Source organism: Drosophila kikkawai, chromosome 3L (genome assembly GCF_030179895.1).
Source record: "Drosophila kikkawai strain 14028-0561.14 chromosome 3L, DkikHiC1v2, whole genome shotgun sequence".
Taxonomy (NCBI): Eukaryota; Metazoa; Arthropoda; class Insecta; order Diptera; family Drosophilidae; genus Drosophila; species Drosophila kikkawai.
This window is the reverse complement of record NC_091730.1, coordinates 14,398,484-14,424,723: the sequence shown is the minus strand read 5'-3', so window position 1 is coordinate 14,424,723 and position 26,240 is coordinate 14,398,484. Positions and strand designations below refer to the sequence as shown.

At 42.5% G+C, this 26,240-nt stretch overlaps 5 protein-coding genes and 3 non-coding genes across 10 annotated transcripts; 7 read left to right on the top strand and 1 right to left on the bottom strand.

The window, feature by feature from the left end:
- Window positions 1-313: 313 nt before the first annotated feature.
- On the top strand, window positions 314-4,577 carry Srrm1 (Serine-arginine repetitive matrix 1). Of its 2 annotated transcripts, XM_017167629.3 has the most exons (4): window positions 314-735; window positions 903-2,170; window positions 2,239-2,867; window positions 2,934-4,577. In XM_017167629.3, exons 1-4 carry the CDS (start codon window positions 724-726, stop codon window positions 4,001-4,003), a joined length of 2,979 nt encoding a protein of 992 aa, XP_017023118.1. In that variant the 5' UTR covers window positions 314-723; the 3' UTR covers window positions 4,004-4,577. The 2 variants fall into 2 exon arrangements, with proteins under 2 accessions (XP_017023118.1, XP_070141268.1); XM_070285167.1 differs by lacking the exon at window positions 314-735 and having other exon boundaries at window positions 819-2,170.
- A 465-nt stretch (window positions 4,578-5,042) lies between these two features.
- Window positions 5,043-7,201, top strand: RpS4 (ribosomal protein S4). Its single transcript, XM_017167715.3, has 6 exons — window positions 5,043-5,146; window positions 5,360-5,395; window positions 5,528-5,786; window positions 5,860-5,957; window positions 6,464-6,635; window positions 6,862-7,201. Exons 2-6 carry the CDS (start codon window positions 5,393-5,395, stop codon window positions 7,113-7,115), a joined length of 786 nt encoding a protein of 261 aa, XP_017023204.1. The 5' UTR covers window positions 5,043-5,146; window positions 5,360-5,392; the 3' UTR covers window positions 7,116-7,201.
- LOC121502302 (small nucleolar RNA psi28S-3327) lies at window positions 6,054-6,198 on the top strand. The gene has a single exon (XR_005990926.1). It is a non-coding gene; the product is annotated as a small nucleolar RNA psi28S-3327 (small nucleolar RNA).
- Window positions 6,254-6,396, top strand: LOC121502301 (small nucleolar RNA psi28S-3327). The gene has a single exon (XR_005990925.1). It is a non-coding gene; the product is annotated as a small nucleolar RNA psi28S-3327 (small nucleolar RNA).
- On the top strand, window positions 6,661-6,805 carry LOC121502303 (small nucleolar RNA psi28S-3327). The gene has a single exon (XR_005990927.1). It is a non-coding gene; the product is annotated as a small nucleolar RNA psi28S-3327 (small nucleolar RNA).
- A 1,132-nt stretch (window positions 7,202-8,333) lies between the features above and the next one.
- On the top strand, window positions 8,334-10,208 carry Syx13 (syntaxin 13). 2 transcript variants are annotated; one of them, XM_017167712.2, is made up of 3 exons: window positions 8,334-8,468; window positions 8,787-9,528; window positions 9,790-10,208. In XM_017167712.2, exons 2-3 carry the CDS (start codon window positions 8,823-8,825, stop codon window positions 9,966-9,968), a joined length of 885 nt encoding a protein of 294 aa, XP_017023201.1. In that variant the 5' UTR covers window positions 8,334-8,468; window positions 8,787-8,822; the 3' UTR covers window positions 9,969-10,208. The 2 variants fall into 2 exon arrangements, with proteins under 2 accessions (XP_017023201.1, XP_070141907.1); XM_070285806.1 differs by lacking the exon at window positions 8,334-8,468 and having other exon boundaries at window positions 8,506-9,528.
- Window positions 10,209-10,583: 375 nt separating this feature from the next.
- LOC108075309 (uncharacterized) lies at window positions 10,584-11,388 on the top strand. The gene is made up of 2 exons (XM_017167713.3): window positions 10,584-10,760; window positions 10,821-11,388. Exons 1-2 carry the CDS (start codon window positions 10,670-10,672, stop codon window positions 11,036-11,038), a joined length of 309 nt encoding a protein of 102 aa, XP_017023202.1. The 5' UTR covers window positions 10,584-10,669; the 3' UTR covers window positions 11,039-11,388.
- A 13,965-nt stretch (window positions 11,389-25,353) lies between these two features.
- LOC108075146 (uncharacterized) lies at window positions 25,354-26,217 on the bottom strand. The gene is made up of 4 exons (XM_017167427.2): window positions 26,116-26,217; window positions 25,939-26,058; window positions 25,568-25,878; window positions 25,354-25,505 (listed from the first exon to the last, which is right to left on the bottom strand). The coding sequence occupies exons 1-4, from the start codon at window positions 26,215-26,217 to the stop codon at window positions 25,358-25,360; spliced, it is 681 nt and encodes a 226-aa protein (XP_017022916.1). The 3' UTR covers window positions 25,354-25,357.
- Window positions 26,218-26,240: the final 23 nt, after the last annotated feature.

The window sequence follows — 26,240 nt, the reverse complement described above, 5'->3', positions numbered from 1 at the left end:
TCATTCAATTAAATGACAAAAACTAAAATTAAAAAAGAACACTATTATGCCAAAATATTTAATATGAAATATTCTACTTATCTTATCTGATTTCTCAATCATTTTTTTTTTACTTAAGGCTATTTAAGCTTCCATAGAGCACTTGTAATTGTTTTCATTTATTTTTAGCCCAGTTTAATAATAAATTTAAATATAAAAACCGTTATTATTTCTCGTTTTGGTATTATTTCGATTTATTTAACTGCCGGTTAAGATCTTTAGTATATTCAGTGCGCGGTTCTTAGTTTCGGTATATTTTCAACGGCCGCACTGGTCACACTGTCTGCAGACCGTTTTCACGAATCTATTTTTTATTTTGCGAGGAAAAAGTGCAAAGCGATAAGTGACGGAAAAGACTTTTATGACCGCGACAGGTGTAACTGATTAAGCACCCGTCACCGAGAGTGCGTTACTAGCGATCCGCAGCTACATAATTCGCCGCGAGAACGCAGAGCATCTCCGGCCCTCACACATACACACGGCCCCTGGCTGTGGCGAAAAGACGCTGTGCGTGTGTGTGTGCGTGTAGACAATTGACTTGCGTGGTGCCGGGTTACATATATTTTTATTGAATTTTTCCCCCATCGAAGGAGCAAACAAATGTGCCTGGCCTAGAGGGGACACGATTTGGCGGCAGTGCACCGAAATCCCCTCCCGATAGAGACTCAGCGAAACGCATCCAAGATGATGTTCACGGTAAGCGCGTGCCCCCCGCCGCCCCAGTCCACAGCAATCGATAAATGCTTTTTTCCCCACCCTCGTCGTTGCCTTTCCGTTCATTTTACACTTCGATTTCAATTTTTCCAATTTTATTTTTTGTTTTCTTTACCATTTCCAATTTCGATTTGATGTATCCTCGACAGGGCACCAACCAGCAGCAGGACACCAGGTTCAGCGATAAGGAGAAGAAGCTGATGAAGCAGATGAAGTTTGGCGACTGTCTAAATAAACGGGTGGACATGTCCAAGGTGAAGTTGGACGTACTGCGGCCGTGGATCAGCAAGAAGATCACCGACATCCTGCACATTGAGGACGATGTTGTGGTGGAGTTCGTCTACAACCAGCTGGAGGAGGAGAAGTACCCGTGCCCCAAGAAGATGCAGATCAACATGACTGGCTTCCTCAACGGTCGCAATGCCCGCCAGTTTATGGGCGAGCTGTGGGCACTGCTGCTCTCCGCGCAGGAAAGCGACTCGGGCATACCCGCAGAGTTTATACAGCAGAAGAAGGACGAGATACTCAAGCGCGAGGAGGAGCAGCGGCAGAGGGATCGCTCTCGCTCCCGTTCCCGCTCTCGTTCACGATCTCGCTCGCAGCGTGCCAGCTCTCGCCGGGATAGGCAACGGGACCGCTCGCCCAACGGCGGCAAGTCAAAGTCCCGCTCACGCTCCCGTTCCACCAAGCCGGCTAACAACGGTTCAGTACCCAGTGCAGCCCGCGAGGCGGCGGCCAATGCGGCAGCACGCATCCGTAAGCGCGGCTCCCCGACCGCCCGCCCTTCCTCCAGGGAGCGACGTTCCAGCCGTAGGCCGCGTTCACGCTCGCCGCGCCACTCCCGCCAGAGGTCACGCTCTGGATCGCGAGGCTCTGCGAAGAAGACTGGCTCCACGGAGCCCGCACCCGCCAAGACTGTAAATGGCCGCCACTCGACGGACAAGTCGCCGGCGCTGCCGTCTGCCAAGGGCAAGGCCAAGTCGCGATCACGATCTGGTTCCCGATCCCGATCACCGCGCAGCCGCTCTCGCTCGGGCAGTGCCAAGCGTTCCCGCTCACGCAGCTCCTCGCGTCGCAGTCGACGCCGAGGACGCTCCAGCAGCATCTCCTTGTCGCCAGAGCGCAATCAGGATCAGTTTGAGCATCGGCGCAACAAGAACAGTGTGCAGAACAAGCGGCAGTACCGCAACAATCGCGGCGACTCGGCCAGCTCCATGGAGCGCGGCAACGATCGAGGCAGGCAATTTGGAGGAGGCAATCGACGAGGCGGCGGCGGCAGGCGCTTTTCACCGCGCGGCCGCAGCCCCATGCGTCAGGATAATGGTGGAAACCGTTTCCAGCGCTCCAATTCTCGCCGTCGATCCCGATCCCGGCGACTATCACGATCACCCATGCGCTACTCGCGCTCCCCAAGACGGTGAGTTGGATAATAATTCACGTAATTACCTTTAATTGACAAATTCTGGGGGAACTCTCGCTTTTCAGCTTCAACAACAATCGTCGCCGCTCGCCCATGATGAACTTTAGGGGTGGTGGACGCGGTGGCCGTGGCGGCCAGCATCGCCAGATGTGGCAACATCGTGGTGGCTCACCCAATTTCCGAGGTGGTGGCCGCATCCATTGGCAGGCCAGGCAAAGTCCTGGCGGTGGCCGGGGAGGAGGCGGAATGGGACGCTTCGACAGACGCCAGTCGCCGCAGCAAAACCGTTTCAACCAGCGCGACCACCGACAGTCCCCCATGCATCAGGGTCACCAGCAGTTCCGCAAACAGTTCTCGCCACCCTCGGGTCCTGGACGACGCTTTTCCTCCCCCCAGCAGAGGCGAAACTCGCGCGATCGCCGCCCCAACTCCCGGGAGAGGCGCAGTTCTCCGGGCGGTGGTGGGCATATGAATCGCTGGGATAATCCGCCGCCAGCCAGGCAAAGGCGCTCCTCATCGGCTAGCTCCGTTGAGCGAGCAGGTGGTCGCCCGCCTCAGCAGCGACAGCGCAGTCCGAGTCCGCCAGAGAGGCGGGGGCGTAGCCGCAGTCGTAGTCGCAGTCGAAGCCATAGCCGTCAGAGGAGCCGCAGTCGTTCCAGTCCGCGACCCAGCCGCAAGCGTGAAAGTCCCGTGGGTAAGTGCAGCAGGGAAAAGGGGATTCCTTTCGATCTGGAAATTAACCAAGTCTTAAACCGTTTAGGACGATCATCGGTGGAGTTCGCTGGGCCGGCGCTAAACACCATCGATCTCTGCCGCGAAGAGCAGCAGCGTAAATCCAAGCCAGATGCAGTCATTGTGGTGGAACCTTCTCCGGCTCCTGCCCCGGCTCCAGCTCCAGCTCCGGCTCTCGCCAAGCGCAACAGCTACGCCAGCCTGTCCCGCACGCCTTCTCCGTTCCTTAAGCCCCATGAGCGCCTCGCTGCCAAGGCGGCACCAAAGAAATCCCGCGACCAGAGCCAAAGCAGCAGCTCGGACAGCAGCGCAGACAGCGATAGCGATGAACAGCAACAGCAGCAGCCGCGCCGCAAAAAGCAACCGCCGCCGGCAGCAGCCGAGACTGCAGTCAAAGGCAAAGCCAAGGAGAAGGCGCGACGCAGCTCGGACAGCTCCAGCAGCAGTGATCAGAGCGATGACGAGGATAACTCCAGCGGCGATGAGCGCCAAAAGAAGAAGAAGCAGCAAATGCAGAAGGAAAAGGAGAAGGAGGCGGCAGTAGCGGCAGCGGTCCTTAAGGGAAAGGAGCGCGAGAAGGAAAAGGAGAAGGATAAGCGACGATCGGAAAAGAAGTCCAAGCGAGCTGTTACATCCAGCGGGGATGAGGATGAGTCCTTGGGCAGCAGCCAACGCAAACGCAGCCACAAGAAGCCGCGAAGAGACGAGGCTGGTGAAGACGCCAACAGTGACTCCGAAGACGAGGCAGTGGCAAAGAAGAGCAAGCGCAAGAAGGCCAAAAAGGCGGCGGAATCGAGCGACAGCGACTCCGAGGCCTCCTCAAGGCGAAAGCATAAGCATAAGAAACACAAGAAGCACAGCAAGAAGAGCAAGAAGCATAAGAAGCACAAGCGGAAGAGCAGTGCCGGCAAATCGCGGGCGGACAGCAGCTCCGCAGGCAGCAGTGACGAGGAGGAGCAGCAGTCGACCGCCAAACGGAATGGCACAGGCAAGCTGCCGCTACTGCTAGCGGGCGGATCGGGGCCGGGGATCATTAATGAGGACCTGGAGAAGCAGCTACGGGAGCGGGCACTCAAATCGATGAAAAAGCTGGACTGAACGACAGACTAAGTGCGAGAAAATTGGCCCTGCCCTCTCTACGCCACTCATTGACATGGAGACACACATTCACTCATGCCGCACACACTCACCCCCGCCCTCCCCACACTCACACACAGACAGACGTACGTAGCCATTAAAATAGATTTATACATTTAAAGCAAAAACTATACATTCATTAACTGCATACATTGTAATTCTTAAAAATGTATTTCATATAAAATTAAGTTCTTTCGCCTAAACGAGAAACCGTAGCGTCTAAACTAGCGAGCGAATGAATACAGTTTGTATTATGTACAAAAACTAAAGCAAAGAATAATGAAGGGAAAACCAATTAACCATTTATAACTATTTAGCCCCAAGAGTGGTTTTAAATGCATCAATTTCACAGACACATACATAGGCAAGCGTAAATCCGTTTGGCAAATTGTATTGTTGCCGCAGTTTAATTTATAAGTAGGTTTTACAGATTGTAATTAATAATGCCTGAAACGCTGATTGTGTGTTTGAGGGGCATTAACTAATAATGAGAAAATAAAAAGTAAACAATTGTAAAATTAAAAAAAAAAAATAACTGCCAGTCGTCTTATCGGTGTGCCCAAGCGGTTAATCGAAATTTTTAGGTGGGACCAGGTGATGCCAAAATCTATCGGAGTATCGATTGACTCACGAATAGCACACATCTCAGCTGCCGATATTTTTTGTGATTCAGGCCATAGCTTGCATATATTTTCAGTAATTCAGAAGTCAAAGGAATACCCAGATTAATGCTGAAAGTTTACGTACTTCAATATATTTGAAATTTTCAATAGATCAATCAATCGTCGGTCGTGTTTTTGTTTTGCGCTCCGAATTTTTGTGTTTATCAACACTATTTTTTGTGCCATCGATAGCTTGTCACCTCTGACTGGCTAGGACTTATTTTATTAGCTGGCATTCAGAAAAAATAATCCCTATATAATAAGGCAAGTTGGATGAGTTTCTTCTTGTTTTATAAAATCTGTATCATATATAAAAGGAAAAATATCAAAACAAAATTATCGCAATATCGATTTTTCACGAACCAAAAAATATCGATATATTGATATATTATCAACAACCCTAGCATCAACTTCCTTTTCCTTTTGTATTGCAAGACGGACGGTACGTGTATTTTTAATTCGTTTATATTTCGGCCATCGGCCTTTGTTATTGTGAGCCGGCATTCGAAATGGGCAACCGAGGGACCTATAAAAACGGCTGCTTTTGTATGCGGAGCCCGGCGCCAACGGATTTTCTGTCACTGAAGCCGCTTTTTGTGGGGTCGCCCGAATGTTTACACCAAACTAAAAAGTCGATTGTTCTTATTTTTTGCAGTGACCGCCCGTTGAATATAGAGAATCAAACAACATGGTGAGTTTTGTTTAATGATCAGAAAGGAGTCTCCAGCGGAACGGGTGAACGAGAGCCTTTTTCGCCGGAGAATCTTTGGATTTGTTGTGGCGCCGGAATCTGATAATTGAACTCTTTCGATTTGTCTTACAGGCTCGTGGCCCTAAGAAGCATTTGAAGCGTTTAGCCGCGCCCAAGGCATGGATGTTGGACAAGCTGGGAGGCGTCTTCGCCCCACGCCCCTCGACCGGCCCACACAAGCTGCGTGAGTCGCTGCCCCTGCTGATTTTCCTGAGGAATCGCCTCAAGTACGCCCTCAACGGCGCCGAGGTGACCAAGATTGTCATGCAGCGCCTGGTCAAGGTTGACGGCAAGGTCCGCACCGACCCCACCTACCCCGCTGGCTATATGGGTGAGTTGTGCACAGGGGAGTGTTTGATGGAGATTTTTGTTAAACTATAGTTCTGTTCTTGCCCGATTTGTAGATGTCATCACCCTTGAGAAGACCGGTGAGTTCTTCCGTCTGGTCTACGACGTGAAGGGACGCTTCACCATCCACCGCATCTCCGCCGAGGAAGCCAAGGTGAGTTTAACCCGGACCTTCAGTCAGTTTGTGTTGGTTCTTAGATGAAATTGTGCCGGGTTTTTGTAGTTTACTATTTCTATCGAACTTAAGGGAAAAAGGGCTTTGTCGAAGACCGATTTGTGTTTCAAATAGTGCGTGAATTGGTTCAAAACGAAGCCCAAAGCAATTTTTGATACGACGGTCTCTGGTCTGGCATATTCCACAGTCATTTCAGTAACTTTTACGTGCAATTACAAAATTCAAAAAACGCAAATTCAAGTGTAATAAACATCTATAGTGAGATATAACTTCTTGTGCGGGCTTGGTCGAAGACCGATTTGCGTCTTTTGCAATGCGTTAATTGGTTCAAATCGAAGCCCAAAGCAATTTTTGATACGACGGTCTCTGACTTGGCAACCCAAAGTCATTTCAGTAACTTTTACGTGCAATTACAATTTTTAATGAGTTTTCCCCTTTGAACGATTGTGACTAACTTTGGCATTTATTTTTCTCGCTTTTTGCAGTACAAGCTGTGCAAGGTCAAGAAGACCCAGCTGGGCGCCAAGGGTGTTCCATTCCTGGTCACACACGACGGTCGTACCATCCGCTACCCGGATCCCCTGATCCATGCCAACGACACCGTGCAGGTCGATATTGCCTCTGGCAAGATCACCGATTACATCAAGTTCGATTCCGGTAAGATTTTGTTTGATAGCAACTCCTCTTGGCTGGTTCGAAGACCACAAAACGTTAACAAATCAAGTTGCGTGGTTCAAATACATTTAGCCAAAAGCATTTTTTGTCACGACGGTCTCTGCTTCGGTATCCCACAGCCGTTGCAGTAACTTTTACGTGCAATTACACTCGCAAACTAATATTTTCTTGTTTTGATTTTACTAAACGTACGCTTTTTCCTCTACAGGCAACCTCTGCATGATCACCGGAGGCAGGAATTTGGGACGTGTCGGCACCGTTGTCAACCGCGAGCGTCACCCCGGATCCTTCGACATTGTGCACATTAAGGATTCCCAGGGCCATGTGTTCGCCACCCGTTTGACGAACGTGTTCATCATTGGCAAGGGCAACAAGCCCTACATTTCCCTGCCCAAGGGCAAGGGTGTCAAGCTCAGCATCTCGGAGGAGCGCGACAAGCGTCTGGCCGCCAAGACCCACTAAGAAGAGGACTGGAGTTTAAGGAGTTTTACCTTTTAGCATAACTCTGTACGTTAAGCTACGGAATTACAAGCCAAGAACGTAGAAAATGTGTTTTCTTTGGATCTAACAAAATGCTGTTTGTATATGATTTATTTAGCCTGCGTTTATTGCTAAAGAAACAAGTTTCAAATTAAGTAAAAGGCAACGAATGAAAGTCATTCGTTTTAAGCGTTAAAAAATATAATCAATTGTTTGCTTACTTCCCGCCAAAAATGACTTGAGAGTACGGAATATTAATTCTTTGGGAACGAAAGTGTATATTCTGTGTATTAGGTTATAATTTAAAAACTGCGGTAATTTAATTTTTTATTTTACTTTGCAAAAGGATAATTTCTGAGAGCTTTATTAGGAGGAAGAAAGGAGTTAAGAACAAGATTTTCATCACTAATAATCATTTAAAATAAATTAAAATATTTTGTTCCCACCACGCTTAACCGAAGTTCCCCCATTGTTTGGGTCATATGCTTGCCATATCTACCAGGGATGCAAAGAGACACTGAACTGATTTAATTAATTTATTATTTATTTAATATATATTTATTAAATCATATATATCAGATTTTATTCACTCTATCTATCAATATTGAAAATGTAGATATTTCCACTACCTAACAATTTTTTTTTATAGAACAGTCTTTTAAATTTTATAATACATTACGCTTGCATTTTTTGTTGAAAATTAAAATTTTCCAAGGCAAATAGCAAAATTTCTTTTAGAAAAATTACCATTTTTTTGTAATATATATATTTTTTTAGCAAAACTCCTTAAGAACGGATAATTCTTCATTTATTTTCCATAATTTAATTTGGGGTTTTTAAGTTCAAATTAATATTAAAAATAATTTAAACAATAAAATCAAAAAAATGTTGGTTTTGATTTTCCGAAACAATTTACAAGTCCTGAAATAGGAAATTTCTAAAAAAATAAACGCTTTTTGTTCAACAATATATTTAATTTATTTTATATAATTTAATTTAGGATTCTTTGGTTTAAATTTATAAAAAAGTATTATAAAAACAAATAAATTTTGTCTTCTTATTTTCCAAATGAATGACGAGCTCTATTCTGCCCAACTTTAAATATCTCTGCAGTTTTACGATTTTATTTAAATAATTAATTAATTTTAATTTAAGGTTCAATACTTATGGCCCGCACTGTATCTTCCCAACAGTTGGCATCCCTGGTACATTCACAGTTCGCTTTTCACTTGGCGTATTTTCGCGAGTCATATGGTAATACTGTAACGGTCGCGCCGTGGTCACACTGTTTGTGCGCTGACATTGGAGCTCCAGCGGAAAAGAAGTCGCTTCGAAGTAAGTCCCAGGTCGTTCCAGGTTCGCTGCCAGGCGGAAACCCTACAAGAGTTGTGCCCCAACTGTCCCCTGTCCCCCCCTGCTGGCGGAATCGTGTGCGAGGGGGAAACAAGTAGGGGCCACCACTGTACACACACCAACACAGGCGCACACGCACACAGAGCTGCATCATATGTTGATAAGTCGAGCACAAAAACAATGCCCAGCACTCTGCGCCGAGCTCTTGGCTTGTGAATCATTTGTAGGGATTTGTTTGTTTGTGCGCGGTATTAGGTGTCGCCCCATTTTCAAGCCCCCAACTCCCCACTAAACCCACAGGCACACACACCACCACACACACAGAGAGCAGCAATCATGTCCCAGGCCTTGAACAACCCCGCCGGAGGAGGAGGAGGAGGCGGAGGAGGAGGAGGTGGTGGCCCGCATCGCGACTATGGCTCAACGGCGGATACGGCTTCCACAACGACGCCCGAGGTGAGCTTCGCAGCAGCCGGCGGCTCATCCGGCTTCAGCCCCACGGAGTTCATGTCGCTGAGCGAGGACATTGGCCACAACATCACCGCGGTTCTAAGCAGCACCAAGCAGCTGGAGAAGCAACTCAAGCTGATCGGGACGCCGCGCGACACCGCGGCGCTGCGCGAGAAGGTGCATGCGATCAACACGAAGACCAATGCCCGGGTCCAGACCACCAGCCAGGATCTGCAGCGGCTGCAGGCCGTGGTCCGGCATGGAGATCGCCAGCAGAAGCTGCAGCTGGAGAAGCTGACGCGTGAGTTTCATGGCGTGGTTGAGAAGTACTCGAACCTGCAGCGGCGCATCTCCTCGGCGATGCGCCAGACCCTGCAGCAGGCTCAGGATCTGGCCGAGCACGAGGTGGAGGCCACGGCCCGTGCCGAGCTGCTGCAGCAGCAGCGCCTGGAGCAGGCCGGACTGCAGCAGGAGGTCGATATGCTCGACGAGCGCCGGCGCCAGGTCGAGCAGATTGAGTCTGACATCATAGATGTCAACCAGATCATGACGCGGCTGAGTGGAATGGTGCACGAGCAGGGTCAGCAGATGGGTGAGTCCAGTTTGGGTAACTTAAAAGCCTTCTTTTTTTTTATAAATTATAAACTTGAACCGAATTTTATAAAACATATTTGAACATCGATGACGAGGTGTAGATTTGGTAAACAAACTTAAAGACTGATAAGCTGATAAGAGCTATTTGCCAAGACATATTTATGAAATGAGTAACTTTTGCGACTTAAATATTTACCAAAAAATGCTAATTTCAAAATAAAACCCTCATAAACTAAACCCAAACTTAATTAATTCACAGACTTCATCGAGAACAGTATTGAGCAGACGGCCGCCAATGTGGAGGATGGCACCTCGGAGTTGGCCAAGGCGGCCAGGAGTCGTCAGAGCTACCGGCGCAAGATATTGATACTCCTGGTGATTGCTGTGATAATAGGCTTAATTGTAACTGGCGTTATTGTTGCCAAACTGAACAGTTAATTGTTTTATTTTGTTTTGTACTCATTTATTCACACGCAAAACATACACAACACACACACACTCCCACATGGCATACATACATTTTTGTAAACCGATTTTTATAAGAAACGAAAGATTCGAAATGTTGAAAAAAAACTCTGTTTAAAATAATCACCATGTGAGCAAGAACAACAAGAATGTAGAGGAAAGCTAAGGCGGAAATACAATATTTATAAATATACATATATACACATAAATATATATATATACATACGTAAATAAGGATAAAGAATCCCACTTAAATTGCATATAAACAACAAAATATTCAGCGCTTTTAAATGTTAATTAATGATTTCTTGTTGAAAACAAATGATGATTGCCGCGAACAATTTAAGTTTTGCATTGAATGTGAAATTTTTTGTGTGTTTAGTTTAAAGCAAGCGAGTAAGCAACCAATATATGTTAAATAATTATTATAATTCAAGTTATCATTAAGTGAGAGCCAGCAATCGAAAATAAAGATAAACTGAACAAAAATGAGTAATTTGAATTCTTCAATAAGTGCGCCAAAAGCAGCTGTGGCAACAATCGGAAAAGTTGGCAGCGCCTTCTTAGCGATAGGCCGGCTATCGATAGCAACGGTCACACTACCCGATAACCAAAACAACGTGCTGCTGAATATTTGTTTCTTTTATTTTCTTTTAAAAAATTACGTTTTAACAATGCCTCAGGGAAAATTCAAAAAGGCCAAGATGCCTGCCTCCATGCAGAAGCAGAAAAAGCAAAAGCAGGCTGCCTTTACCCGCCGGTCAAGTGAGTAGCAACCAGTTGGCTGTGTGGAACTCTGTTTTGTATCTGAATTATTTTCACTAGATGCTCCAATTCAGGCCAAGAAGGCCAAGTTCAATGAAACGCAGAAGATCAAGGCCGTCATCTCCAAGTCGGTCAACAAAAGTGTCGAGAGCGAGCTGCGTTCCCGGGCCCACGAGGGCTACATCCAGCTGAGCAAGGCCCAGGAGGCGGTGGCCAAGCACCATGCCACCCAGGCGGCGGCTGCAGCGGCGGCTAGTACCTCAAAACCCGTAGAATAGTTTACATTTTAGGTTTAAATATACTCTTATACACTGTTGATAATTGAAAGAGATGTTTATTGTATAAAGGAGGATTTATGGAGGCAGATTGCAGGACCTTGTTGGAATTTGACCTTCATTAGTCTAAAAATTAATAGAAATTCTTAGCAAGCATCTTGTTTTAAATAGTTAAATAATATTTTGTACAATATTAACTTTAAACAGATTTAATTTGTATTGTTTCTTACAAAATTGGATAAAATTTGTAAGAACAATATTCATTTTAAACCAATTTTGCTTTTAAAACTATAAACAATTTGTTTAAAAATATAAAATTATAATTGACAACCTAGATCAAAGGTTCTATAGCACATATCGACTCTTATGCATGGATTTACCAAGCTTTCTTGTTGCTTTCTGTCGCATATTCCACACAATAATCATCAATATGTTCGTCAAAGGCTCCAAATATTCTTTAAATTTTAGAAAAAAGTCCAATATCCTTGAGTTTCCTTGTATTTTTTTGGCTTTCCATTAGCTTTTTTGAATGCTCACAAAATTGCTCTTGCGTTGTCTCAAGGGCTTGTTGAACAAGCAAGCACTCCCGCAGCAACTTTGACGTTTGCCCAATTTATGGCCGGACCTTTAGTATCCCCCTCTTGGCATAACTTTGGCATTCATTTTCCTACTTATCACAATCAGTTTGTTTAATTATAAAAATAGTTGGCGAACAAACTTTGCTCCGCTGACATTTATTGGACGATTCCTGGTGCAGTTGCTCCGCTCCGCTGTTCCACAGTTCCTCAGTTCCGCTCCTCTAACGACAGCTATTCATGACAAACTTTTTTGGCATTGGCAGCTTTGACGAAGTGAAAAAAAGAAATGTAATAAAAAATAAAGAAAAAGTGCAACTAACAATTTCTATTTAATTTTCGCAACGTTTCGTTTCGTTTGCTATGCAAATTCTGCCCGCTTTTGATGTGCTTTTAATTAGCCAGCATCCCGCACTCACTCACATGCAGCCGGGCAAAAATCCACGGCCAATTGCTTGCTGTTGTTTTTCTCCCTATTTTTTCTTTTATCCATTCCATGCACTTTGATTCCGCCGCGCTTTTCAATCGCATGCAAATGAGCCTCCCCATCGCTCGGCAGGGCGACAGGTGGTGGGCACAGGATCCGTGCCCAAGTCCCGAGTGCACTCGTTTGTCGCTTTTCGAGCGTTTTGCGTTTTTAGTTTAGCACCAGAATTGAAGTGTTTTCAGCATGCAAATGCATTTTGGCACTCAACCTGCAATTGTGCGGGGGTAGACCTTTATGGATTGGCAGTTTTAGCACCGAAGAGGACTCTTAAAAACACCCTAAAATCGAGAGGGAGTTTTAGTTTTATTATCAAGCTTGTCTTAGTTGACAATACTTGTATTAGGTGACAATAAAAACGTAATAATTTTAAATTAATTAAAATGCTGCTCTAAGTATGCTATAAAATATTTGAAATGCCATTTCCGGCAAATTCAGCATTTGAAATATTTCATTGCATACTTTTAGACGCACTTTAAAGATCGTTTTATAATTAAACCAGACATTTCTGAGTTTATTTAATATTTAATAACATTTTGTAAATGTAAACAAAGTTGTAAAAATAATAAATATATAAAAATATAGGCTAAGCCATCTTGTAATTTTATATATTAACTACAGGTCTATATATATTTTATTTAAATGCAAATAGCTAAAATATTAAATATTTTATTTAGTACTAATATCAAAATTAAAAATGATCTCGTATTGGATTTTTAAATATATTAAAATTATAAGAAAATATAGTATTTAAAACACTTTAGTCCCGCACCCGCCTTGTTTTAGAATTTTAGAGTATCATTTCCGCTTTTTTTTTTGTTCTAAATCCTTCTACGCTTTTTTGGGGGCTTTTAGCATGCCGTTTCACTTGATCAACTGTCAATCTGTTAGGCACTCTACAATTAGAGAACAGATTGCAGTGGAAAACACTTGAAAATTGATGCCAAATCAAAATGCTTTTTGAAAAAAACCCAACCATTTCTCATTTCAGTTTAAACCTGCTCTGGAATCTGTGTTATTCCCACTACAAAGAGACCCCTCTTGGGCTTTTTAATTGTATGGCTTATTTAATTGAGCATTGCATTTTGACCGCATTTGGCATGAATTGATTGATTTGCCATTCCAGCCACTCATCCATCCAACCGACCATCCCAACCGACCATTACCCAGGCCCACGGAGCTTAACTCAGTCCATTTAATTAAAATATATTCCGAACAAAAGGAGCGACGGACACCTTTCACGCACTCTCACACACAAAGGATATAAAAAGGTCGTGTCCAGAGCGGAAATCACACGGTCCAGCATCCTTTTGCATTTTCCATCATTTAAATGATGCGTTTGTGTGTTTGCTGCGCTGCCTTTGCCATTGCGTTTGCATTTGCTGGCTGCTGCCTTTGGACGGTCGGCGAACTATTTGAATACCGATGTATGGTGTGTCCCACTGCCGGACATTCCAGGTAGCTGCTGCATAAGGCCTGCAGCAGTCTGTGCACTTGAAAAAAAAATATTTAAGAAAATGTCAAGCCTAAAAAAATATATTCCAGATTTTATAAAAACAATTTCTTACAAATTTTAAATTAAATAAAAATTGCTTCCTGTAAATGTTACTAAATGCTACTAGTAAAATGTAATTTAAACCTGAATATATATTTTTTTTGTATATTATATTCTATGTAAATTATCAGAAAATATATTATTATTTAAAGTCTTTTAAATTATAATTAAAAATACTCTTATTTTTAATTATATAAATTAAATATTATTAGTTCAAAAGTGTGAACTAGCGACCTAAAATCCAAACCTTAGATATTTTGATATCTTTTCATAACTATTATAAATTTAATTTAGTACTTATTTTTCTATGTGCATGGCTACCTCGCTTACCTGTCCAGGCCAGCCGCTGCGCCGTCTCATTGTGTGCGGGGCGAGCATGTAAATTTGTCCAACTGCAAAGGCAAACACTTGAAAAGCGAGCGAAAGAGGACCACTGCTGGCGGCCACCTGCGGCATTCCACACCACACACCGAACCCAATGCCAAACCCAAGCCATTCGATTCCATTCTTATTCTGCCTCCCAATCCCAATACCATTCTCATTATTTTCTTTTTTGTTTTCCAGTTTTTTTTGCATACAATCGAACGCTTCTTTGGTTCCTGGTTCGAATTCTATGTCCTGTCCGCTCTGTCTGCGAATTCTGATTTATATGATGAATGACAATGAGCAGGGTTTTGTCTATGTTTTGGGTATTAAGTTTTCCGCTTTCGGGGTTCTTTTTTACACCTTTCATAGGGGGATTAATTTTTGGAAAGCAGACTGTAGGAAACATCAATCAAAATTGTGTTGAAACCAAAATTAGAAAAGTTAGAAAATGTTATTAAAAACCAAAACCAATAAAAAATGTAGCCCACATTTTTAAATTTTAAAATTGTTTAGCTTTGAAAAATTCTAAGAATTCAGTAATTCATATTTAGAATCTCCCTAGATCCTCGACTAATAGCTAAGCATAACTGATTCGCTTCGGCAAGTGATTTCATTCAGATTCTCCTCCATTGCTATATCTTCTATATCGCTTCTATCGTTCTGCTAAATTCCCCACCTATTAACCTGAGTTCCCCCGATCGATTCACCTGCACTGTTAATGATCAATGTTTGAGCCACGATACCTATACGAAAATTATACCTTTAAAGGAAGAGAGTGGAGAAGGGCAACGAAAATTCACCTGTCCACACGGATTTCTAACTTTTAATACATAAATTAAGGCTTTAAGCCGAAATGCGGAGGGAAAGGAAACCGAAAAACACAAAGCAATCCACAGCATTAAAAAGATAAAGACCTGCCCGGGCATTGAGATATTCCACCTGCAGTCGTCGCAGTGGCAAAGGCAGTGGCAGTGGCAGTCGCCAGTCCTCAGTCCTCAGTCCCCAGTTCCAGATCAACAACATATAATAATCCCATCAGCATTTTTGGATACGCTTTGCAAATGAATTGTAGAGCGGCGGCATTCCCGGTCCCAAAACCGGACTCAACACATCCGCGGCTCCGAGGAGAGCGTGGATAATAATAATGTGGAACCGAAAATGAGCCCGGGACGACTGGTCATCCACTGGAGGTTCTGCATTTGCACCTGCAACGGATCGGGGAACTTTGATGGGCCTCACTTGCGTGGCTTATAATTAAATTGGACTTGTAGATACAATTTGATATCCTCGCCGATGTGCTCCATAAAGCATATGAGCGCGCCAAGATTACATAATGGTTTCTGACTCAAATGACGTACATTTCCATATCCAAAAGGGGGGACTTTTGTGAGAACTTCTTAGTAAATATAACTGAAAATTCGGCAGAATTACCCCTGTAAGCCTTGGCTATCTGAAATGGTTCTTAAGGGGGAAATGTTCAGAGTTTTTATTTTGAAGGTATGTCATAAATATGCTAGGAATGACTTTGCATTAAAATAATTAAAAGAAATACATTTCAGATAAAGCTGACACAGTCTAAGACCTGCTTAACGAACCGAATCTAAAAAGCCGGCATAGTAAAACATAATAAAATGTTGTATTTTAGGGCTATATTCTGTTTTTAGACAAGACTCAGCTATAAAATAAAGGTAAAAGCATTCGGTTAATACAAATAAGAACAAGAAAGAAAGCTAACTTTGGCCAGCCAAAGTTTGTATACCCTTGCAGGATTAAAATATATCATAAATAAGCCAAAAATGCATTAATTTCGATTCGGAAAGCAGTTTTGTGTTAGTTTTTATTAATTTAAAAAAACTGCATACCAAATTTAAAATTTTAAGAAATCAAAATTTTTGGCCATTTTTGCTAATTTTAATGATGTAACCCCTTATCAAATTTCGCAAAAATGGCAAAAAAATCGATTTCTTCCGGACATGTCTAGAAAGATTCGCATGTTAATGCTGATCAAGAATATATACCTATGGTTTATGGGGTCGGAAATGATTCCTTGACTTAGAAAAATATTATTTTGTGTTATAAAATCTGATTTTTTATATTAAAAAACTTCTTTATTTTTTTTAAATTAAAAATATCATAACTCGGCCAAAAGAGCATTAATTTTAAATCGGAAAACTGTTCTGTGCAAGATTTTCTACAGTTAATAAATCTGCATACTTCATTTAAAAATTTTGAAAATTCAATTTTTTATCAAAATCAAAAATTTTAATGATGTAACTAAAGTCTACATTTATCTATATAATTTTTACAGCTACATAATAGTTTTCAAAATCAAAACTCCGGCAAGGAGGAACTAAATTTAAAAAACAAATTAATAAAAAATACACCAAACTCAACTTAACCACTAACAAACTACAATTTCAATTGAATTATAATACAATCTCACTGAAATTGACCTAACCCAATCTCTCCGCTTATACAAAACCGACCTAGCCCAACAGCAAATCCGCCATTCAGTTATCATTTCCCATATCATTGAGCCCGGTCATTATTCGCCAAACTGAAATATTAAAGCCCCCGGGACGAACTTCACTTCCGCCTGCTGCAAATAAAACAGGAATATTATCCTTAAAAAAAACGATGAAGCCCTGGAAAACAAGCCCAAGGAAAAAGGAAGAAAGGAAGAGAGAGTGGCGGAAAAAAATCTGTTGTTAAAGCAGCAACAACAAGCGGATGTAAATGCGCCCAGCTGCATGCCAGAAACTGCAATTGTCATCAATGCGTTGGTGCGGGAGGGCGGGGAGGCGGGGATGCAAGGATACACGGGTGTACACAAAGCCAATTCATAAAACAAAAGCATGAGCGAAAAAGTGAATTTCAATAACGGATGTAAATAAACCACATGAGATCGATTACCTCCCCAGCGTGCGGGTGAGGTGACTCTGGCTGAGTCCTGCTGTCAGGACAACAGATGCAGGAACCGACTGCAGCAGGTACAGCACACAATAATAAAGCATCCACAATATCAGTTAACTCAGGGCAGCAGCCGAGGATGCCAAAGAAAAAATCATAACGTCTGAAAAAAAAGCACAAACCAACAGAAACATCTGTTCCTCTTTTTTTCTGTAAGAAGCCAGTAAAAAGCACGACAGGTTTAAAATTTATTAAAGTTGGCAGAAGGCAGGATAAAGATGCAAGGATACAAGGAAGAAAAGGCTGCAGAATTTTTAATAAAAAAAATTAAATAATGTATAAGTATACAAATTAAATAAAAATAAATGTGAATTAGAGAAAAGGGTATTCAATATTTATTTGTTCTTTTTAATTTTTTAAAACAAAGTTTATATCTTATATTACAAAGTTTGTATTGACATTATTAATTAAAGGGTTAAACCGTATCTGAGTTAAAAAGAAAGGTGCTTTATAAAGGATTCTTGAGGAGCTTGGCTTTATTTCTTTATAACTGAAACGTAAAATAAGCTTTACGTATATCATAAAATATTTAAATGCCTGCTGAATATTTAATTATTTCCCAAAAAAACATCTGTCTCCCTGTTAAAAAAAAAAAATAAATAAAATCCGGCCAGCTTAAAATGCATTTAAGTCAGCTGGCAAAGTAGGAGGCATAAATGCAGCAAGCGAGAAAAAGATACAGATACAAAGACAGATACAGATACAAACACAGCTACAGCTACAGCTACAGATACAGCTACAAAGGATGAAGCTGCCGCGGGCCTGGTCATCAGAGGACAAAAGCCCATTAAGCTGTAGCACCTGGACCGAAGATCATTTCGGATGAGCCCCCGAGGGAGTCAGCAGCAACAACAGGAGTGAAGCTGGGCGACCTGGGCGAAGATCCCCATAAATGTGTCGATATTATTACGGTAAACAGTCTGATGCATTTTAAATTCAATTTTAAACCCAGCCCCGTACTCTCTAATTGGACCCTTTGCGAAAGCGGATCCCCTGCGAATAATGAGGCATGTCATCAACGGCCAAAGTGATTCCCCAGCTGAAATGGGGCTTATTGAAAATCCATCAAAATGTTAAATCTCTTTTTCAACGATTTTCGGGGGTAAATGCTTAAACAGTTGCTTATTACAGGGCCCGGGACATCATTGACCCACAAAGTGTGCAATATTGTAAAACAAATATATAATATGTGTGTATGCCGCTCGGGGTAGGGATTATCCATGAAAATCCATTAAGAAAAAGGAAAGTTGTAAGGAAAACACTTAGCGGTCTTGATTAGGGTTTAATAAGGAGAAAATAGGGTGTATTTTCTGTGGGAAATACATAAGTAAAAAATGTTAAAATGTTTCAAGATGAAAGAAAGCTTGCAAAATACATTATTTATTGAATAGTTAAGTGCTTAGATTATTTTCTTTTATGTTGGAAATTATTTTAATATTTATAGGATATTAAAAAATGAATTTAAAGAAATATTAAAGACTTGAGACTCAAAATAGTGCTTGAAAAGGTTATATTTTCTCTGCCTAAGTATTTCAAAACTAATTTCATTAGAGTTATAAAAACATATATCAAAGAATCAAGAATATTCTCAAAGAATGTGTGAAGAAAAAACCTTCTTATAAAGGAACCTTTGACACATGAATAGTCCAATCAAAATAAGTCTTCAGATCTTTTCTTTTGGGGATCCCGGCAAGCCAATTTCAGCTGCTGCCAAACAAACAATTCCAAAGTCATCCGAGGGTCATTGTAAAAGAATTACCAAATACCAAAAAGAGTTTGCCGCCTCAAAGGTGCAAAGAAAAGGTGCTGACCCAAGGACAAAGAATCAGAAAGGAGCCCAACGCCTACACAAGGACAATGCCTCAATAGAAACAGGCTCTGGCTGGCTCGGACTGAAGAAATTTTGCAGAAAAACATTCAGTTCTTCAGTTGGAGGCGAACCCGAACATTAATCATCAAGGACCAATTGCAGGGGCAATCAGAAAGCCAGAACTCTGCGTGTAGATCAAGGCCATAAATGTCGCTGCACTTTTAATAGGGCCAAGCTGATTTCCACGGTGCATCCCTCTCACACTTGCCAGGGGCAGCTGGAAAACCAGAACCACAGGAGTCCGCCGGAGATGCGGTCAACAAAGGGACAAAGGTCGGTCCAGTCATTTGAGATTCGTTAAAGAAAAATTACAAGAAGTTTTTGCGGAGCAATTACCAGGTGTAAAGAACAGCTCCAGAGTTCTCCGGGGGCGTGGACTAATTGTTCGACCGACTCTTGGCCCCGTTTGGCGAAATGCTTTGGCCTGAGCTGCAATCGAAAGTGCGCTGTAATTTCGACCACCTTTTGTTGGGCAATTGTTTCGGTATCGGGGCCCTTTGTCGGCTGCCGCCAATCGGGGCCAACTTTTATTGAAAAGCCTTCGATGGCAGCCCATCCCAAGGACCATTGTCGGCGCTCTACTGAGGCGTTATTAATGTCCAGTGTCCACCGCAAGCGGAGTTTGATTTGTGAGCTCTTCGCCTTACGGGAATTGGCAATACTCGGAAGAGATCGTTGGTCTGGAAGGGATTCACTCAGAAATCAGGTCAGATAAGAGTATACATTGTTTTATTTTTGCTTTTTAAACCTCATTACATTTTCTTTTAATACATTTTAGATTGTGAGATAAGAGTATTAGCCAAAAGTGTTGATTTTCTTGAGAGCTTAGATCAATCTCCACTTGGCGTTTCGGTTTAGCCGCTTTGTGCCTTCGATTTTCACTTTGTATTCGAATCTTCAGCTTGAACTTATCATGAAACCATCGCCAGACCCAGGGGCACTTACCATACTACACTTACTTCCTATCTATCAGTTCGATCTGGCCGCATTTCCTCTCCGAATATTCCTGTTTTGGGCCGCAACTTCCTTGGCATTGTGGTATATTTTTTGTTTTGGCGAAACTTCTCGGGTGTCAGGGAGGAAGTAGGTGTACATGTTGTGGTTGATTCGGTCCTGATACCTGCTCCTGCTCCTGGCAAGGGATGCTGACTAAGGTCCCGTGTCCTGAAAGCCGATACGGGAGTGTGTGTTCCCGCTTTTTGGCATTTGTCTAAAATGCGGTTTGCCCCGGCATTTAATTTCTATTTGAACATTGCATTCGCGTAATTCGAGCCCTGCCCACAGGTGGGGATGAGAACCGGGGACCGGGGAATTGGAATTGGAGCAGGTTGCCAGCCAGGCAGTGTCAGTCCATCGTTTATATATTCATGTTACCGTAGAGAGCGATTTTCCCCGGCTTCGTTTATTTTATTTTTTTTCGTGTTTGTTTGGCTTTCCCTCAAATTGTGCGTGCTAAAAACAGTTGACATTTCCATGGGCGAGGCTGTCGTCTGGGGGCCTTTTCCTTTGGCAGCTCACCTGAGCTACCTGCAACTCACTTGGCGCTCCTTAAAATGTCAAATGTACCCCGGGACCGTCATCCATATACTACTCTATATATGTGTACATATTCCACATGTGAATGGAGTTCCCTTGCCTTGAGCTGCTAATGGAAATTGCGGTTGACGGAGGCGTTTGGCGACGACTTCCTGTCGTGCTCGCAGAGCCCGTGTAGAAATTTATGCTAAAAGGTTGCCAGTTTGACTTTTGGGGGGGAAGTGGAGATAGATAGAGAGCTGCGCTTTCTTCCTGACATATCCCGCAATTTAGGGCCGCCAAGGCGGGTTATCTATTAGAATATGAGGTATTTGTGCTGCAAAAACGAATTTCACTCATTCATATTCCCCTCCAGCAATTTGCCTAGACGTAAGTCCAGGCCCAGCCCATTTGTTTGTCCGCCTCCAGGACTCCAGGCCATGTCCTAGCGACCACTGTCCGTGTACGTGAGTGCGTGCGGCGGCGGCGCCTGGTAAAGTATTCTGTGTAAATGCTGGGCAAACAAGCTCGAGACTAATTACGACAGGGAGATAGCGGCAAAGCAGAGCTCCAAGCGCCACGCCAGGATCCAGGATAATAATCTAAGCAAATTTATCAACACATGAAAAAAATATGAAGGGGGGAAAAAAGCAGCAGACAGCCGAGGGATATACGCACCAAAACAACGAGCGAGTGAAAAATTATGCGATGCGGAGTCCAAGCAGACACATGGAGAGTCAAAAGGATGAAGGGTTCCAGGGATGTGGGGGATGGGGAATAAAGGGTCCTGGCCGCCAGAGCTGTCATTCTAGCTGCTCTGGATTTTTCTCTTCATTTATTTTTATTTATTTTGTTTCAAAAGTTTAACTTTAACAATTTCAAACTTGTGTTTATAATGTGTTTCATTTTTCTACATTTATTTCTGTGTAAGTTTTAACCTTTTAAGTGAAGTTCTTTTTCACAAAATAAATGTAAATTTATCCCTAAAAAGCCAACACTGTTCCTGTTAGCTTTGGGCTGTCCAGGGAGAAAAGAATAAAAGCCCGACCTTTGGCCAAATAAAAACACCTAAATGCAGCTGGATAAGAGCCTGAATGGCGGACTAGACAGACAAAAGGATATTTGGGTGAGCCGCCTACTTTCCCAGGAACTGGAAAATCTGATTTCCTTTTTGGCAAAGATCATTAGGCGAACACCGCCTACAAACAAATCCCGTTCACAAATATTTGCCAACGCATATAACAAGAAAATCTGCGCCGACGTTAAAGATGCTGCAACATGGCCTAATCCCAGATCGTAATGCCCTAAGCCGGCTCGGGATTAAATTGGCTTAAAAGGGGACCGACCTGGAGCACACAAAGGTGAAATGTATACAGTTTCATCCAAGGATTGATCCGTCTTCCGGTGCCGCAAGTCTGCGGGAAATGGGGTTTCCCACATTGCGGAACTTTTACTACGCCGTGGCGACCATCAATCATCGTCAGGCTCCGGGCCACATTAGCATTTATGAACTTTTGGCCGAGTTGATTTTTTTTTCTTTGGGGGTTCCAGGATGGGATGACTTTAATAAGATTTTTCATAATTTCATGCGCTTGTGCATATTTGGCAGTCAATTAATGTCAAACTAGTTTCCCTTCTTCCTGGCAATCGATCAAAATATAAATGCATCGGGTAGGGTGGGTTCTTGGTGCAATGAAATAATTTGACATTATTCATATGACCCGACGCTGAATATGACCGATAACCTAGATGAGCTGAGGTGTTGATGTTTGCCTCGATAAAGAAGAAGTTGTGGGAACACCACACCTTGCGGCTTCTTGGTTAATGATTCCCGTTTTTATTACATTTACAATTTGATATGGTTTTTAGTGGGCAGACAAGGTTCAGCCATTAGAAACTATATAATCGGGAAATTCATGGGAGAACTTCTTGTGATAGAGATCCAAAGAAGTTCTTCATTAAGATTGGTGTTTGATAAGAGCCAGAAAATGGTAGATTCCATGCTCGAAAGATCATTTGGGCGTAGGTTTATTACAATTTCTATATAATTATCTCTGGTTTTTGTTTGTGAATTAATTTCTTTTTATACGTAAATTAGTATTTTTAAAAAAGAAAGCTGGAAAATGTTTTTTTATATTGGTCTTTCGAGCCGGATAATCAACGTAGAACTTCCGGTAATCCTTTAATTTGTTATTATATGATTTAAAAATGTCTCAGTCAATATTAAGTAAACTTAATATGAACAAATCCCCTGCGTAATCCCTTAACCCGAACTAACAATCTTGCGGCATATACATTTATAAACCTCGCCAAATGCATTTCATTAAGTTAATTAAAATAAACCGAAAATCCCCAACCAGTCAAATGGAATTTTGCAACTTCGTTACCATGATTTTTTTTCTTTACCACGCTTTGGTTTTATTAAAAGCGTCATTTTAAATGCCATTTTGCATTATGAATTTAATCCAATTGTTGATGAAACCAAAAGGAACAAAAAATGGAACAAAAAAATTGCTGCACAGGGAAACGACAATCGAATGAAACAGTAATTAGTTAATATATAAATATCATATAAACTGCTCATTTATGAATTCAATTAATGTTCGCAGACGCGTGTCCGAAGTGGATTAAACTCTAATTTAATAACCCGCCTGTGCGCACACACAAAGTACTTGAATTTATTAAATGGAAACCTCAAAGCGGTTGACAGTTGCCGTACAATGATTTACACCACCGAACTGTCAACGGCCATGGGATACGGAACAGTTGCCGACACATGGCGACGGGAAAGGGAGTGGGTATGGAGATCGGGGATCGCCTGTCCGTATCCCAAAGGCAGGACCAAATCCCTGGCCACAGATGCGTTTACAACTCACCAGAACGCCCTCCGAGAGTCGACATTCCGCATATGTCATGGATAGATGACTACTTAGGGGAGCTGTCAATTTCCTAGGATAATACCCCGTGCTCCTCCACTCAGAATGTGTAATTTATGCTTAAACCTCAAGATCTCAAGTGGATCCGCTTCTCGGGATCATGGTCGGTCTGCTCGCATCTGTGTAACCCTAGATCGCACTCCGCCCCCAGTGCTCCCAGAAGGCTCCTCCTTTCTCAAACTTCGGCATAATCACATTGTTGACTGCAACTGCAACTAATTACAAATCAATTCGTATCAGCCCCCAAAAGGCAAATGAATTCCAGAGGGAGAGACAAGGCACAGCCCCAGGCTAACCGCAACAGGAAGCGTGGATCGCGTGGATAACCTCCTTAACACCTGCCCGCACCCCATTAAAATGTATATGTTATATAGCCGAATGTCAATGCGAAGTTTTAAAAACAGAGAAACACGAAAATAAACTGACATCTCTAGCTGGGCCGTAAATCAGTGGGGACACATCCTCTGACATCTCTCCACGTTGAAGTGATGAAATGAGCTGCAGAAAAACTCATAAAAATGAACTGGCGTCCCAAGGAGATGGATCACATTTGATGGTTTGCATTTATGATCCCACAATTGAGATATAAGAGAAGATGAAGTGGTCTGTGAGATATATGAAATGCAGATATAGCTAAGGTGGAGATAGTCAAGGAGCAAGATATGGATATGAGTTGATGGATGTTATTCTTAGTCATGGGAAAAGGTGGCCTAGGTTATGGAGGGTTTTTCAGGAATGGGTAGGATCTTTTAGAGATATTTTACTATGAGAAAAGGAGATAAGAATGGATGGGTATTGTTTCAAAAAATCGTATTCCTTTAAGAGATTTTAATACATACTTAAAGTTTACAGTTTTATATATTTAAGTAAGCCTAAAATATTTTCTTTAAAATTTTACCACAACCTTATTATTTACGAACAATAAAAACCAAAAACAAAATCAATTACATACAAAATATAATAGACAATCCAAGAATTTTATATTTATACAAACTAAAGACCTTTTCGGCAATTATATTTCCAAGATTGCATTAACCCCGATCCCATTTCTTTTTTTGTTGTTGTGCTCAAACTCCAACTCCTTCCTCTAAGCTTATTAATACTCAAGTTTCTCTGTGTGTTTTTTTTATATATTTTTGTTTGAGAACCTTTCTCAAACTGTGGCGTACATAAGCACTTCAGCTTCGATGCCTGGCCATTGTCTGGGGATCTTGAGAAGAAAAGAGGAATAATTTGTCTTCTAATTATGATTTCAATGGTTTGGCAAAATCAAAGAAGGCGTAATTCGCTCTCACCATTTGCCGGAACATTCGGCTCTCTGGCCGGGTCCTTTAAGGCGGCAAATCGAATCAAAGAAATAGCAAACAAACAAATAAAAAAGAAAAAAACACCGAAGAACAACGGAACAGGAGACTCCTCTGGGGCATTGTTGACAGGCCGCAAAACGCACTCAAAGGACAAAGACGGAGCAGGAGCATACATATATTCTTCACAAAAGGAGCGGAAAAAGCGATCAGAGAGCCAACAAAAAGCAAAGGGAAAGAACACAGAGTGGAAAAAATATAAAGCAGACATCACACATGTCCAAACGTGAGGTAAACCCAGCTGAAAACCCCTAAGCAAACCAAAATCCAAAACCAGATCCCTGCGGCCAGCTTAGGACTACGTTTTTTGGCCGCAGCTCTTCATCTCCTTTGTTGCCGCGACACTGTGTCGTCGTCCTTAAGCTCTTTAAGCGAAATTAAAACATTTCACGCCGCAGCAGGAGGTGACTCGGGAATTCCAGGAGAAACATTGATTAAGTCCTTTAAATCAATTTTAAAACGCAAAAGAAGAAGGCTATATCTAAAAAGAATAAATATTGTGATTGAGACATATCGATTTTATATTTTGTAATTAAATTTTTTTATTTTAAGAAATTTCTAAGTCGAAGAAGTGTTTAAGAACCATCAAAAAACCTCACTTAAAGCCTCTACCTAATGAACACCACCTCTCCAAATTTAATTTCATTTAAAGTCTTATTTTCTTATATCTTTTTTGGCAGATATTATTCAGAGCACCACGCTTATCAGGTCCAGGGCACTGTGTCCGCAGTTGGCCACGTAATCGGAGCAGCCCAGGCCACGCGTGCCCGCATCGGTGGCCTCGTACAGCGCGTCCACGTGCTGCAGTTCCTCTTCCGCGGCACTCGTCGTCGGCCTGCGGCAAAAGATATCATAATTAGTAAAGGAAATGCTCTCTTGCCTCTCCTCCTCACTCACATGAACAGAATCTGAAAGAGGCTGCCAACCAGCCCATTGTGGGCATCTAGAGGCGCCTCGCTGACCTCGCAGATGACGCGGAGCAGGCAGGCGGAGCCATTGAACCCATAGTGGGACAGGTAGTTCATGATGCCAAGGTAGAAGTCGCGTCGCCGGAAAGGTGGTGGTGATCCCACCGAGCGGCGTCTTACTTCGGCTCCTTCCTCTTCTTTGTTTTCTTCCTGGGTGACCAAGTCTTCGCTAGCTTGTTGACGGGCATTGATAGGGGTTACATTGCCCGGGACGCCCATAAAGGGTTCGTAAAGTTGCCACTTAAAAAGGGAGTTGCATTTTATTTATATTTTTTGTAAAGGACTTTCCTAGTAACTCACCCTATCAATCCACTGATTGTAGGAATCATTGGAGGGCAGTGCATAGTTGGACTCAAAATTGAAAGCCATGTACACAGTTTTGGGCGATAAATCCAAAGGAACAGCCACGGCAGCCAACAACTAAAAATAACTGAAGAATGAAATCCACTTGGTTTGAATGCTTTGATATTTTCTTACCCCAAAAGATCCCTGACGTGGAAAGACCAGAAAGCACTGAACCAATTCCAAACTTAAAACCAAGACCAATCCCCAGAGGAACTCCCAACTAAGTGCACCCATCTTGAAGAAAGTATTTGCGGCAA

Bases quoted from the DNA above. Each gene is read 5' to 3' on its own strand.
- Srrm1 (XM_070285167.1), top strand. From the start codon at position 888: ATGTATCCTCGACAGGGCACCAACCAGCAGCAGGACACCAGGTTCAGC. The intron at 2,171-2,238 runs GTGAGTTGGATA...CTCGCTTTTCAG, and splicing joins TACTCGCGCTCCCCAAGACG to CTTCAACAACAATCGTCGCC. The intron at 2,868-2,933 runs GTAAGTGCAGCA...TAAACCGTTTAG, and splicing joins CAAGCGTGAAAGTCCCGTGG to GACGATCATCGGTGGAGTTC.
- RpS4 (XM_017167715.3), top strand. The intron at 5,958-6,463 runs GTGAGTTTAACC...CGCTTTTTGCAG, and splicing joins TCTCCGCCGAGGAAGCCAAG to TACAAGCTGTGCAAGGTCAA. The intron at 6,636-6,861 runs GTAAGATTTTGT...TTTCCTCTACAG, and splicing joins TTACATCAAGTTCGATTCCG to GCAACCTCTGCATGATCACC.
- Syx13 (XM_017167712.2), top strand. From the start codon at position 8,823: ATGTCCCAGGCCTTGAACAACCCCGCCGGAGGAGGAGGAGGAGGCGGA. The intron at 9,529-9,789 runs GTGAGTCCAGTT...ATTAATTCACAG, and splicing joins CGAGCAGGGTCAGCAGATGG to ACTTCATCGAGAACAGTATT.
- LOC108075309 (XM_017167713.3), top strand. From the start codon at position 10,670: ATGCCTCAGGGAAAATTCAAAAAGGCCAAGATGCCTGCCTCCATGCAG. The intron at 10,761-10,820 runs GTGAGTAGCAAC...TATTTTCACTAG, and splicing joins TGCCTTTACCCGCCGGTCAA to ATGCTCCAATTCAGGCCAAG.
- LOC108075146 (XM_017167427.2), bottom strand. From the start codon at position 26,217: ATGGGTGCACTTAGTTGGGAGTTCCTCTGGGGATTGGTCTTGGTTTTA. The intron at 26,059-26,115 runs GTAAGAAAATAT...AGTTATTTTTAG, and splicing joins CACGTCAGGGATCTTTTGGG to TTGTTGGCTGCCGTGGCTGT. The intron at 25,879-25,938 runs GTGAGTTACTAG...TCCCTTTTTAAG, and splicing joins ACAATCAGTGGATTGATAGG to TGGCAACTTTACGAACCCTT.